Source organism: Mustela erminea, chromosome 6, assembly GCF_009829155.1.
Source record: "Mustela erminea isolate mMusErm1 chromosome 6, mMusErm1.Pri, whole genome shotgun sequence".
NCBI classification, from domain to species: domain Eukaryota; kingdom Metazoa; phylum Chordata; class Mammalia; order Carnivora; family Mustelidae; genus Mustela; species Mustela erminea.
The window spans coordinates 22,306,465-22,319,887 of record NC_045619.1 but is presented as its reverse complement, the minus strand read 5'-3'; the positions used below and the strand labels follow the sequence as shown (position 1 = coordinate 22,319,887).

Here is a 13,423-nt window from a genome sequence, read left to right as displayed (position 1 = left end):
TTATAGTAAAAAGTTGCTTTCCCCACCCCTTCCTTGGTATTCCCACAGGCAACCAATGTATTTCTTGTGTTTCCTTCCATAGAAGAAAATAAAAGAATCTTTAAATGGAACTTGATTTTAATGTCAAAGATGAGTAATATAAATATAAACATGTTATTTTTTTATCAACCATAATAGTTTCAGTAGATGTTGGTAAAATTTTTGGTGAAGAGCTCATTTCTGTTCAAAATATAACATGGAAAATCGTGGAATTTGGTAGAAAACCCAGTTTTAAGGAAGTGATACTTCCCTCATCCCCACCTTCATGGACAAAAATAAAATATCTGGTCTTTATATTTTATCAGTTTTATTGGCCCTTTCAAGAAATAGGGGTGCCTGGGTGACTCTGATCCCAGAGTCCTGGGATCAACCCCTCATTGGGCTCCCCACTCGGTAGAGGGCCTATTTTCCCCCCTCCCTCTGCCACTCCCCCTGCTTGTGCTCTCTTGCTTTTGCTCACTCTCTCAAATAAATAAATAAAATCATTTAATTTTAAAAAAATGTAGTTTTTAGGGGTGCCTTGGTGGCTCAGTCATTTGGGTGTCTGTCTTCAGCTCAGGTCATGATACCAGGGTCTTCCTCAGTGGGGAGTCTGTATCTCCCTCTCCCTTCGCCCCTTTCCCTGACTTATGCGAGCTCCCTCGCTCTCTCTCTCTCCCCCCATCTTTCAAATAAACAAAATCTTGGGGCACCTGGGTGGCTCAGTGGGTTAAGCCTCTGCCTTCGGCTCAGGTCATGATCCCAGAGTCCTGGGATCAAGCCCTATATCCGGTTCCCTGCTCAGCAGGGAACATGCTTCCCCCTCTCTCTCTGCCTGCCTCTCTGCCTCCCTCTCTGCCTGCTTGTGACCTCTCTCTCTCTGTGTCAAATTTTTTTTTAAAAAAATGTAGTTTTTAATTCTTTGAAGAGTTTCAAAATACTTAGTATCTACTAATAATACCAGATAGGCTGTCAAACCAGAATATTTTTAAAATAGTGCTTTTAATTAATTTTACTGGCACTGGGCAATTGACTATGAAAGAGGAAACAGAATTGAATGTAGTTTTAAGAAGATACTTGACTTTGAGATGCATCACAATTCAGTTACAAGATCTTAAACCAGGTGTTCTCAGTGCTGGCTGCACATTAGAATTCCCTCTGGAGTTATAAAAATTAACTATTCCCAAGGCCCTTCTAGAAGAGATTCTGACTTAATTGGACCAAAGTAGGGTTTGGGGCATTTGATATTTCTCAGAAGCTCCCAGTTGATAATTGTGCTGCCAGATTGAGAACCTCTGATTAAAACTATTTATTGTTCCTATATAATTTAACAGATTTGACCTTAGATTTGTATGCAGCAGATATTTCCTAATGGATAGCAGGAAAAGGAACCCAGAGTTTCCAACTGTGAGTTAAAGAGAAACTCTTACACGTTAAATCCCAAATATAAAGAAATACAAAATTAGGAATGAGACTATGTTTGTAACTTGTTCTGGTAGTAATGTTGCCATGAAATAAGCATTCTTACTGGATAAGCGTTCTTGTCCCAGGATAAGAGTGAAATACATCTGTCTTTAAAATTAATAGGCACTCAAAATCTTTAAAAAAAAAAAAAAAAATGGGCACCTGGGTGGCTCAGTGGGTTAAGCCGCTGCCTTCGGCTCAGGTCATGATCTCAGGGTCCTGGGATCAAGTCCCTCATCAGACTCTCTGCTTGGCAGGGAGCCTGCTTCCTCCTCTCTCTCCGCCTGCCTCTCTGCCTACTTGTGATCTCTCTCTGTCAAATAAATAAAATCTTTAAAAAAAAATTAATAGGCACTCACTTGAATATAAAAAATCAGTTACTTAGATAAAATACTAGCTTGAGAGCAGAAGCGACAATATACGCACACTCTAGTACAGTACTGATCATTGGTGGATGATCTCTGGTTAATTTCTTTGGTAATAGTGGCTTCAAAGTTGAATAAATTGCTTTTTGGAATGCAGAATCTCAGGCCATACCCCAGAGCTGCTGAATCAGAATCTACATTTTAACAAAAGCTCCACATGATTAATATGTATATTATAGTTTGAGAAGTATTAGTCTAGTGGTTTTTAAGCTATTATGTAAGGACTACTAAATTATTTTTTAAGTGAAGAAAAATCAGTTCCCTTCTCAGGGAGATAGGAGTCTGGGACTGGAAGATACCAGTGACCCATCACTAACGCTCTCTTTCTGTAGTGAGGAGTGGGTAATCACTTGGGTTTGGCATTGATGTTACAGGCTTGCCAGTTTGTGAAAGAGGTGACCACCAGATTTTTGTTGTCAATTTTGTTGCTCAATGTTGTCAGTGACATCTGGGAACTTTTAAGTTCAGATAGCTGTGTGTAGATTATAATTTAAACTGAACCTATTTAAATAATCCTACTTGGAAAGGATAATGTTTAATTTGTGCTAACAATTATAAAATTTTATTTTGTTTTTAAAGGAAACTGCCTTGTTACAATAAATGACTTTCTTATAAGTCATGATCAGCCTGCTTTTTGTTTAGACAGCCAAAGAGATGCAGTTGTGATACGAGAGCCAAATAGCAAGTCACAAAAGGAGCTGGTGATAACTTAAGTGCTTTTTTTTCTTCTTGCTTTTATTACAATTTGTGAGCTCCTATGTGTTTTACCATAGTCTAAGTGTCTTCCGATGCCTGCATATTGGTTCAGTCAATACATTTTAGAAATATTTTGAGGGCATTGCATTGTTTGCAAAAGATGGCATTTAGAGATTTTTTATGACTTCTCAGTGCACTAGCTAATGGCCATTATTAAGGTGTTTGATGTTAGAATCTGACTTTTTTAATGTGTCGATGCTTGAATAGAGCTATTCTCAAGCTGGAATAACTGAGACTGAATGGACAAGTGGATCTTCAAAAGGCGGACCTCTGCAGGCATTAACTAGGGAATCCACAAGAGGGTCGAGAAGAACTCCAAGAAAAAGGGTGATGCAAGGCTTATTGCTTAGAATTGGGTTTTCAGATCGGTAGGGTTTTAGTGATTATTTTATATTTATTGTTTTTGTTTTGTTTTCAAACTAACAGGTGGAAACTTCAGAACATTTTCGTATAGATGGTGCAATAATTTCAGAGAGTACTCCCATAGCTGAAACTATAATGGCTTCAAGCAACGAAACCTTAGTAAATATGTTTCATAAACTATACAAGTGGTATTCTTTGTAAATTACCCTTTAATTAGAATTGGGGAGGTGGTAAATTTCAGCAAATCTCAAACTTGTGTTTTAAACAATTATATTTTTAAACTCCTTTTCCCATATAATTCTGAATTTTAGAATTTTTTAGTATGGCCACGATTATACATATATAAATTTGTACAAGAATCTTACCTCTAAGTATTATAAGGAAACTTTTTTGCTAAAATATCTAGAGTGCTAAGGCTTCATATGAGAAGCACTGAATATGTTCATTTCTAGGTTCTTTTGCCTAAATTTTTATTAAGGGAAAGTTCTCAAATGTTCAGAAATAGAGTATCTTTTTTTCTTTTTACATGTCTTTGTTATGTTTGGATAATTCTGAGTCTGAATAATTTGAATCTTGGCAGGTTGTCAATAGGGTGACTGGAAATTTCAAGCATGCAGCTCCTATTCTGCCAATCACTGAATTCTCAGACATACCCAGAAGAACACCAAAGAAACCATTGACAAGAGCTGAAGTAAATGCATAAAATTTAGATCGATGCTATCATTGATCTTTTAAAGAGAAGATTTTTTTATATTTGTTTTTTTGCAGTGGGAGGGAGCAGAGCTTTCTTAACTGGGTGGGGTGTGTTTGTGTGTGTGTGTGTGTGTGTGTGTTTAAAGACACTTTTATTAGTGACAATCAAAAGTAACTAATATAGTATAATAAGCTAATACTATCTGCTTGCTACTGTGTGCCTCTTAAGTTCTACTTTTCAAGGGAATATTCATTTATGTGCTGCTTCTAATATGTTCTCTTTGTTATTGATGTGGGTTGAAAGTGTTACTGGGCTGTTGGGAAGGCTATACTATCTTTCACTGAAAGGTCAAATAATGGGACTTTAAAGTGACTTTGTATGATGCTTGAATTGATTAACTCCTTATAATTAAGCTTTAAAGTACTAACTGCATGATGCATTATAATTTTAATGAATTTTTACCAAAGGTTGTTTTGATCCAGGCTAATGGTAAACAGCAAAACAATCAGGTTGTTTAAAAAATCATTTTATGGCTTTTTAAGTTAGGAAGATTGAATTGACTATGTTAATTTTATATCCTCCATATTTGATCATTTATTTTATTAAAAACTCTTAACAGAAGAAACAGTGTACTCTTAATATTAATGAGAAGCATGGGAAAATCCAGTGGGGGAACTTAATGCTGCCATATTAGCTATACTGAATTTTAGTTTTGTGGGGTTTGTTTTTGTTTTTGTTTTTTGTTTTGTTTTGTTTTGTTTTTTCTTAAACTTGGTTGAATGTGTTGTAATCCCCCATTACCACGTTAACATATCTCCACATTGAAGAAATTTGAAGAGAGCTTTGGAAGTTTATTGATACTTAGGTAATGATGAATTTAGAAAGGGCAGCTGGGGCAGACTTGAATGCAATCTGTTCTCTGAAACTTTTTTTAAATGATGTTTTAATTGCACACTTACACTAAATGTTAACTTGTGGTTGTTTGTTTCTTATTAGGTGGGAGAAAAAACAGAGGAAAGAAGAATAGAAAGGGATATTCTTAAGGAAATGTTTCCCTTTGAAGCATCTACACCAACAGGAATTAGGTATTCAGATACATTAAAACAAGAATTAGTGTATTCTGCTAGGGCGTTTTTATTTATTTACTTTTAATTGAAGTGTGGTTAGCATATAATGGGCATTTTAATTTTTAATTCTTCACACAGTTATTTATTGTACCTGTGTCCTCAAAATTAAACTGTTCTTTTGAGAGCAGTTTAATTCTTAAGTCACTAGTTCATATTCTTGAAAGTTGAGTCAGATTCAAAGTTAACTTGGATAAGCTGAAATATTACAAATTATTTACCTACTATCTAATTCTGATTTTTCATAGTAAGGAAGAAATACTTGTTTTCCTTAAAGGTTTCCCTTTTCTAATTGAAAAGACTTTAGGTAAGAGCTAAATTGTTACCTGACTAAAAGAATCACCACCAAACTACCTTATTTTTCTTCTATCTCCTAAATATATTGGCCCTGAAAAGAAGTCAAGTTTAGTGAATATTTACCAATGTTCTGAAAGTTATTTTTTAATAGAGTGAGCATCCAGCATTTTAAATGAAAAATGTTTAGAGATTTTAAATAGGCTGACCTCATTGTTTACATGTGACAGTTTTCTACTATTGTCTCAAGAATGTGTTTGAAATTAGGAGTGGTAGTGATATTTTATATTTTATATTATACATCTAAATCATGACTTTTATCTAAATTTTTTTTTTCTTCCTGTTTTCACTCCCAACAGTGCTAGTTGCCGCAGACCAATCAAAGGGGCTGCAGGCCGGCCATTAGAACTCAGTGATTTCAGGATGGAGGAATCTTTTTCATCTAAATATATTCCTAAGTATGTTCCCTTGGCAGATGTCAAGTCAGAAAAGACAAAAAAGGGACGCTCTATTCCCATGTGGATAAAAATTTTGCTGTTTGTTGTTGTGGCCATTTTTTTGTTTTTGGTGTATCAAGCTATGGAAACCAACCAAGGAAATCCCTTCACTAATTTTCTTCGTAATGACTCTGGAAAATCCATCTGAATGAAATCTCTTTGGCACACTCAATTTGGTCTCCTATTTTTACTAATAACTATATAAAAAAAATTTGTGTACACCTGTTGACTTGAGAACTAAAAATAATGTGATTTCACCTCAATTAAAGTAGTATTCCATTGAAAAGCAAACAGGATATATAGAAATGGACTTCATTTAAATGTTTTGGACTTTGGATTAGTAGGAGATCACTTCGTGCCATATGAATAATCTTTTTTAGCTCTGGAACTTTTTTGTAGGCTTTATTTTTTTAATGTGGACATCTTATTTCACTTTTGAGAAAAATGTATATTGTTTTTGTGTATTTGGGAAACAAGAAGGGCAAAACATGGTAGTATAATGTGAAGCTACACATTTAAATACTTCAAATTCTTACAGAAAAGATTTTAAGAATTATTCTCTGCTGTATAAAAACTTTAGAGATATGTGAAACATGAAATTTGGTAAGAAAAAGAGTAACTTGGGTTGTACTTTTTGTAACTGCCACAGGTTTGATGTGTTTATGGGGGAACATACAGCAATAATCTCTTCTGTAACTTTTATTAATAGTAATATTATTGTAGTCCTATTGTACTCACTTTTTAAAAGATTTCTAGTATCATGAATGTCCTACTTCAGTAAGACCCATTTAAATGCTGTTGATATTTTAGCAGGGATCTTTAGTACAACATACACATGTTTTAGAGAATTGTTAGCTGGCTGTACATGTTTTTAGAAACTGTTTAGCTAGCTATAAGGCTGTAATTGGAAACTTGTACTTTTTATTTACAGCAAAACATTTATTCTCTCAATCCAATTTGCTACCAAAATATTTTTTAGATAAATAAGTGTGTGTCTGTTTAGAAGTTAGAAACTTTAAAACAGTGGTCTGAGGTTCCATTTTGATTCATTTTTGCATTGCCTTCTGTTACCAAAAAAAATTTTGTCAGGTTTTTTCTTTGCCCTACATTTTCCAACAGAGTTTGATTTAAAAGTACAAAAAGGGTTTCCTTTAAAATTACACAGTAAACTTTTCTTAGATACAAAGTAGTTAATACATAAATTTATAAACTCAATATGAAGTGGGCATTATGATTTTTGTGTACTCTTGAAATGGTTAACTTATCTTTGTGGTTGATTTATTTTTTAGCTAAAGCTTACCTCATGTATAACTTGGTTAAGTAAAGGTGTAGGTAATTGAAATTTTAGTAGAATCAAGTAAAACAGAAATTTGAACTTACTCATTTGAATTTCAACTTTACAGTCATTGACCATAAAGCACACTAAAAATATAAGTTATTTTAAATATCATCTAAAATAAAAAAAAATACTTTTTAAAAAGAAAAAAGCTTAATATGTATATTTAGGCCAGCACACAATTTTGATTTCATTAGCTGTATTCTGATGTTTAACTTTGAAATGTTTTGTAGACATTTTTTACTTACTTTGCAATTGATCAGAAACTTTTGTAGGTCTGGTCCCATGAGAGAGTGGGAAACTTACTCCTAGATCAGAAATGCTTGCCTCTCTGAGTAAAAGTGTTTCTTTGAGATGAGCCACAGAGGGGGCACATTTTACTCTTTTTTCTGCAGTACAGTAATAGCAATACGCTTTTTCCTTGTTTCTGAATTTTACTTCCCGTAGTTTTCTATCTTTTCTTTTTGATTAGAAATTGTGAGAAGCTTCGTTTATTGTTTAAAAATATGGGAAAATAAATTGAACTTGTATGTATGTAAGATCAGTTTTCTAATAGAAAGGTATGGTCCAAAATAGTAAAAGAAGGACCACGTAAAACATGTAGTCTTTTTTTTTTTTTCCCCTTTTAATGTGTACGTGGTCTTTTGTCTGTGTCTGTTTTATTCCACTAGAATAAATGTGTCCTTGATGTAAATGCAAAGCATTTCTTCCTGATTAAATTGTAGATGTAGACTTTACAATATAATTCAATAATAAAAATGTAATTAATCTCTAGTTTTGTCATTGTAATAAATGCTTTTCAGACAACACAAACAGTAAGATACCTGATAACACTTCTTAAGTGATTTTTATGGATTTTGGGCTTTAGTTCTCATTTTAGTTTTCTCCCTTATGTTTTGCTTCTAATCATTTCATAATCAACTCCTCATTTGTTCATGGATAAGCAGTGTATAGCCATTATACTCACCATCTTAGGGAAGCTTTCAAAGGCACCTTTCCCACTCTACAATACAGTAATTTAGTAAATATACTTTTTTCAGTCTCCCTTTCCTTTTTTTCCCCTGGTGGTACTGTCTTTAGTACTTATATCTGACACTCATTGTTAGTCTTGCTTTGAGATTAAGCAAAGATGTTGTCAAGGTATATTATGGAGCTGTGTTCATAACATGAAAGTGCTTTTCTCTTTCCATCATTCATGTTCCCCAAAGAAGTTGTGTGAGTTTATATAAATTAGTGACTCTTAAAGCAATATATATCCTATAATTAATTAGAAAGCACATAGCATCAAAGACATACCATGCTTTTTTTTTTTTTTTTTTTAAGATTTTATTTATCCATTTGTCAGAGATCACAAGTGGGCAGAGAGGCAGGCAGAGAGAGGAAGGGAAGCAGGGTCCCCGCTGAGCAGAAAGCCGGACTCGGGGCTCTATCCCAGGACCCCTGGGATCATGACCCAAACCCAAGGCAGAGGCCTTAACCCACCGAGCCGCCCAGGCGTCCCAAGACTTAACCATGCTTTTTGTATGCTTACCATGTGTTAGATACTGCTTTATGCCCTTGACATGTATTCACTTACTTAATCCTTGTGATAATCCTATGAAGTAGGTATTTTCTTACTGTCTCATTACAGATGAGGAAATTCATGCTCAGAGGGGTTAAGAAACTGGAAGTTTGCACAGCTGGGAAATGATGGGTCTGATTACATATGTATGATATGGCAGAAGAGACATGAAAGAACCAACATCCCATCCCACATAGATACTGTGTATCCATTTTCTTGTTCCGCCTTGCTCCTTACACAGTTTTGGTGCCTCTAAGTTCCTAACTTCACTGGGGGTTCCTTTTTTTTTCTTCTTTTTTTTAAGATTTTATTTTATTTATTTGTCAGAAAGAGCGAGTGACCACAAACAGGGAGAGCAGCAGGAAAAGGGAGAAGCAGGCTCCCCACTGAGCTGGGAGCCTGATGTGGGACTCGATCCCAGGACCCTGGAATCATGACCTGAGATGAAGACAGCCGCTTAACTGACTGAGCCACCCAGGTGTCCCAAATTAGGGGTTCTTTAAGATCCACTTCTAGTTTTAATCATTCTCTGTAGCCATTTAAGTTTTTTGTTTGTTTTTTAATAAATTTGATACTACATTTTATAAATTAGTGTGTACATGTTACTTTGATATATTTACTTATTGTAATATGATTGTTGTTGTAATTTATCTCATTATACAATTAATGGTGTAATGTCATTTATACTAAAGACCAAGCATTCTTCAAAATAATGGGATCTCTTTTCAAAGTTCAAATTTTGTTGAAAGTTATGTTTAGTTTGGCATCATAGTCATAGTACATTAAAATACATTGGTCATTATCACCCATCCTATCATGAATTATATACCAACTTTTTTGGGTAGGGTCCTTTTTTATTTAAATTCAACTAATTAGGGGCGCCTGGGTGGCTCAGTGGGTTAAGACTTCTGCCTTCGGCTCAGGTCATGATCCCAGGGTCCTGGGATGGAGCCCCCCATTGGGCTCTCTGCTCAGCAGGGAGCCTGCTTTTCCTCTCTCTCTGCTTGCCTCTCTGCCTACTTGTGATCTGTCAAATAAATAAATAAAATCTTAAAAAAAAAAATTCAACTAATTAACATAATAGTGTAGTATTAGTTTCAGAGATAGAGTTCAGTGATTCATCCGTTGCATAGAACACCCAGTGCTCATTCCATCAAGTGCCCCCCCCTTAATGCCCATCATCCAGTCACCTCATCCCCACACCCCCCTCCCCTCCAGCAACCCTCAGGTTTTTTTCCTATGCTTAAGAGTCTCTTCTGGTTTGTCTCTGATTACATCTTGCTTTATTTTTCCCAGGTGTTTTTTTTAAAGATTTTATTTATTTATTTGACAGAGATCACAAGAAGGCAGAGAGAGAGGGGAAGGGAAGCAGGCTCCCTGCTGAGCAGAGAGCCCAATGTGGGGCTTGATCCCAGGACTTTGGAATCATGACCTGAGCCAAAGGCAGAGGCTTTAACCCACTGAGCCACCCACGCTCCCCAGTTTCTTTTACTAACCAGAATCATGCTGTATGTATCTTTGATGGGCTTGTTGGAGATGTTCTCAACCTAGCACACTCCTTTTATCCATTATATATTCCAGAGAATCAGTGTCACTGTTTGGGTTGCTTCGTTCTGCTGTTATAATTATGCCCACTTTTTTGCACAAACTGACTTGGACATTGAGCAGGTGGCAGGCCATGCATGCTGACTTGGGCAGGAGAGTGGCCGGACAATGAATTTGGGACAGACAGGTCCATGGTATCATCTGTGACACAAGACAGGGCTGGTTTTGTTTTGTTTTGTTTTTTTTAAAAGATTTTATTTATTTATTTATTTGACAGAAATCACAAGTAGATGGAGAGGCAGACAGAGACAGAGGGAAGCAGGTTCCCCGCTGAGCAGAGAGCCCGATGCGGGACTCGATCCCAGCACCCTGAGATCATGACCTGAGCCGAAGGCAGCGGCTTAAACCACTGATCCACCCAGGCGCCCCTGGTTTTGCTTTTAACTTTTGTTTTTCTGGGGGAACTAACTCTCTCCTAGATGAAAGCCTTCCTGGGTAGAGTATTCTTAGCTGTAGATTTTTTTCCTTTCAGCCGTTGGAATTTATCATGCTACTCCCTTCTGGCCTGCAGAGTTTCTGCTATAAAACCCAATGATAGCAGTATGGGGTTTCCCTTGTATGTCACTGCTTTCCTTTCTCTTGCAGCTTTAAAAATTCTCTCTTTTGGCCATCTTACTTACTTTGTGTCTTGGTGCACACCTCTTTGGATTGGTTTTGTTGAGGGCTCTCTCTGCCTCTTGGACCTAGATTTCTCTTTCATTCTCCAGATTCAGGAAGTTTTTAGCTGTTATTTCTTCAGACAAATCATCTGCCCCCTTTTTTTGCTCTTCTCCTTCTGGGATCCCTGTCATGCAACTGTTAGGTTTGACAGTGTCGCTGAGTTCCCTAGGTCTATTCTCATTTAGCATATTTTTTCCCCTCTCATCTGCTCAGCTTGATTACTTTCCATTACTCTGTCCTCCATGTGGCTGATCCATTCTTCTACTTTCTCTTGTTTGCTGTTTATTCTGGGTGGTCTATTTTTATTTCCATTTAGTGAGTCTAGCATCTCTAATTGGTCCTTTGGTGGAGGGTCTCATGGAGGGCCTGCACTCTTCTCAAGTCCAGTGAGTATGTTTATGAGCATTACTTTAAATTCTTTGTCAGACGTATTTATCATCTCTATTTCTCTTAGGTCTCTTGCTCTGATTTTGTTCTGTTCTTCATTTGGAACATATTCCTCTGTCTCCTCATTCTCTTTCTTGCTGTGTCTATTTCTGTGTTAGGAAAGTCAGTTATGTCTACCACACTTGGAGTAATGGCTTTATAAAGAAGAGGTCCTGGAATGCAGTGTCTCCTTTTCACCAGAAAATGGTCCTTCAGGGGTATCTCTTATGTGCTTTGCTACAGGGGTGTCCTACTTTTGTGGCAGAACTGTGTTTGCCTTGAGTCCAGCCTGTGATGGCTCTCTGCCTATTGTGGGCAGAGTCTGGTGCTTGTGGTGTTAGTGGGCCTGTCAAGAGCTGCCTTGGGCGTGAGTTGAGTCAGACCAGGTGTTTGCCAGAGCTGAAGTAGCACCAAACTGCAGGCATTTTTCATGTGTGGTCCCCTGAGAAGCTCTTGTTGATGATCAAGCTTTTTTTGAAGCTGCAGTCAGCCAGCTGCCTGCCCCTAGCCCACTGCTGGGGTCCTAGTCAGACTGGTGACTCTCCCTAGAGCAGGACTCACTGGAGTAGTGCTGGTCCTTGTCTGGGCTGGCACACTGCCAAGCTTGTGGTACCTCTTTGATGGGATCTTGCCAAGAGTGATCGGCATGGGGCGGGGAGGGGGTGTGGATCTGCTTTGCTGTGGTCTCTTGTCTATGTCAGGCTGCGGAGAGTCTATTCTTCCAGTGTCCCGGTTGCTTTCTGGGTTATTTATGCCAATGTAGGTGTTCTCTAGGTGGCCACGCGGCAAGAGGTGAACCCAGGGTCCTCCTACTCCACCATCTTCTATATACCAAGTTTTAAATGCATAAATACTAACACTTTTTCTCCTTAAATTTAAAACAATGATTTCAGGGGCTCGTGGTTGGTTCGCTCAATGGAACATGTGACTCTTGGTATTGGGGCTGTGAACTAGAGTCCCATATTCGGTGTAGAGATTTACTATAAATAAATAAACTTTTAAAAAAAAAATGAAACTGGGGCACCTGGGTGGCTCAGTTGTTAAGCATCTGCCTTCGGCTCAGGTCATGATCCCAGGGTTCTAGAATTGAGCCCCACATCAGGCTCCCTGCTCAGCAGAAAGCCTGCTTCTCTCTCTCTCCCACTTCCCCTGCTTGTGTTCCTCTCTTGCTCTCTCTCTGTCAAATAAAATCTTTTTTAAAAAAAATAAAGATTTCAAAATAATTCTTGTGATTATGTTAATTTTTTAAAATATGTTATTTTCTGATTTATATCATCTGCATACCCTGTTTTTTCCTCTTTAAGTTTCATTTTCTTTTTAATTGTAGTATAGTTAACATGGTGTATATTAGTTTCAGGTCTACAGTATAGTGATTCAACAATCCTATATATTACTCAGTGTTCGTTAAGATTAAGTGTACTCTTAATCCCTTTTACCTGTTTCACTCATCCCTAACCTACCTTCCCCCTAGGAACCATCGTTTTTCATAGTTAAGGGTCTCTTTTTTGGTTTGTCTTTTCATAGTTCACTTTTTTTCCCCCTTAAATTCCACATATAAATGAAATATGGTATTTTTTTTTTTTTTTAATAGGCTCCACACCTAGCATGCAGCCTCTCACAATTGTGAGATCAAGACCTGAACCAAGATCAGGAGTCAGACATCTAACTGACTGAACCAACCAGGCACCCACATGTGATCTTTGTCTTTGATTGACTTATTTCACTTAGCATTATACTCTCTAGATGCATCCATATTGTTGCAAATGGCAAGATTTTGTTCTTTCCTATAACTGCATAATATTCCGTTTTGTGTATGCATACACCACATTTTTTTATCCATTCATTTATCAACAGACAGTTGGATTGTTTCCATAACTTGACTGGTGTAAGGAATGCTTCAATAAACATAGGGGTGCATATATCCTTTCAAATTAGTGTTTTCATATTCTTTGGGTAAATACCCAGTAGTGGAATTACTGGATCATAGTATAGTTCTGTTTTTAATTTTTGGAGGAATTTCTGTACTGTTCTCCACAGTGGCTATACCAGTTGCATTCCCACAAACAGTGCATGAGTGTTCCTTTTTCTCCACATCCTTGCCAATACTTCTTGAGTTTTTTTATTTTAACCATTCTGGCAGTTGTGAGGTGATATCACATTGTGGTTTTGATTTGCATTTCCCTGATGATGAGTGATAAGC

General features: G+C 36.8%; 1 protein-coding gene across 4 annotated transcripts in view; it reads left to right on the top strand.

Moving 5' to 3' along the window:
- The window catches only part of TMPO (thymopoietin), a 29,723-nt gene extending 21,978 nt beyond the window's left edge, over positions 1 to 7,745 (top strand). The window contains exons 5-9 of one of the 4 annotated variants that reach the window (XM_032346689.1): positions 2,871 to 2,990; positions 3,090 to 3,185; positions 3,607 to 3,717; positions 4,717 to 4,805; positions 5,498 to 7,745. In XM_032346689.1, coding sequence (XP_032202580.1) covers positions 2,871 to 2,990; positions 3,090 to 3,185; positions 3,607 to 3,717; positions 4,717 to 4,805; positions 5,498 to 5,783 — 702 coding nt within the window. In that variant the 3' untranslated portion in view covers positions 5,784 to 7,745. The remainder of the gene's footprint in view (positions 1 to 2,870; positions 2,991 to 3,089; positions 3,186 to 3,606; positions 3,718 to 4,716; positions 4,806 to 5,497) is intronic. The other 3 variants (XM_032346690.1, XM_032346691.1, XM_032346692.1) reach the window with 3 other exon arrangements.
- Positions 7,746 to 13,423: the final 5,678 nt, after the last annotated feature.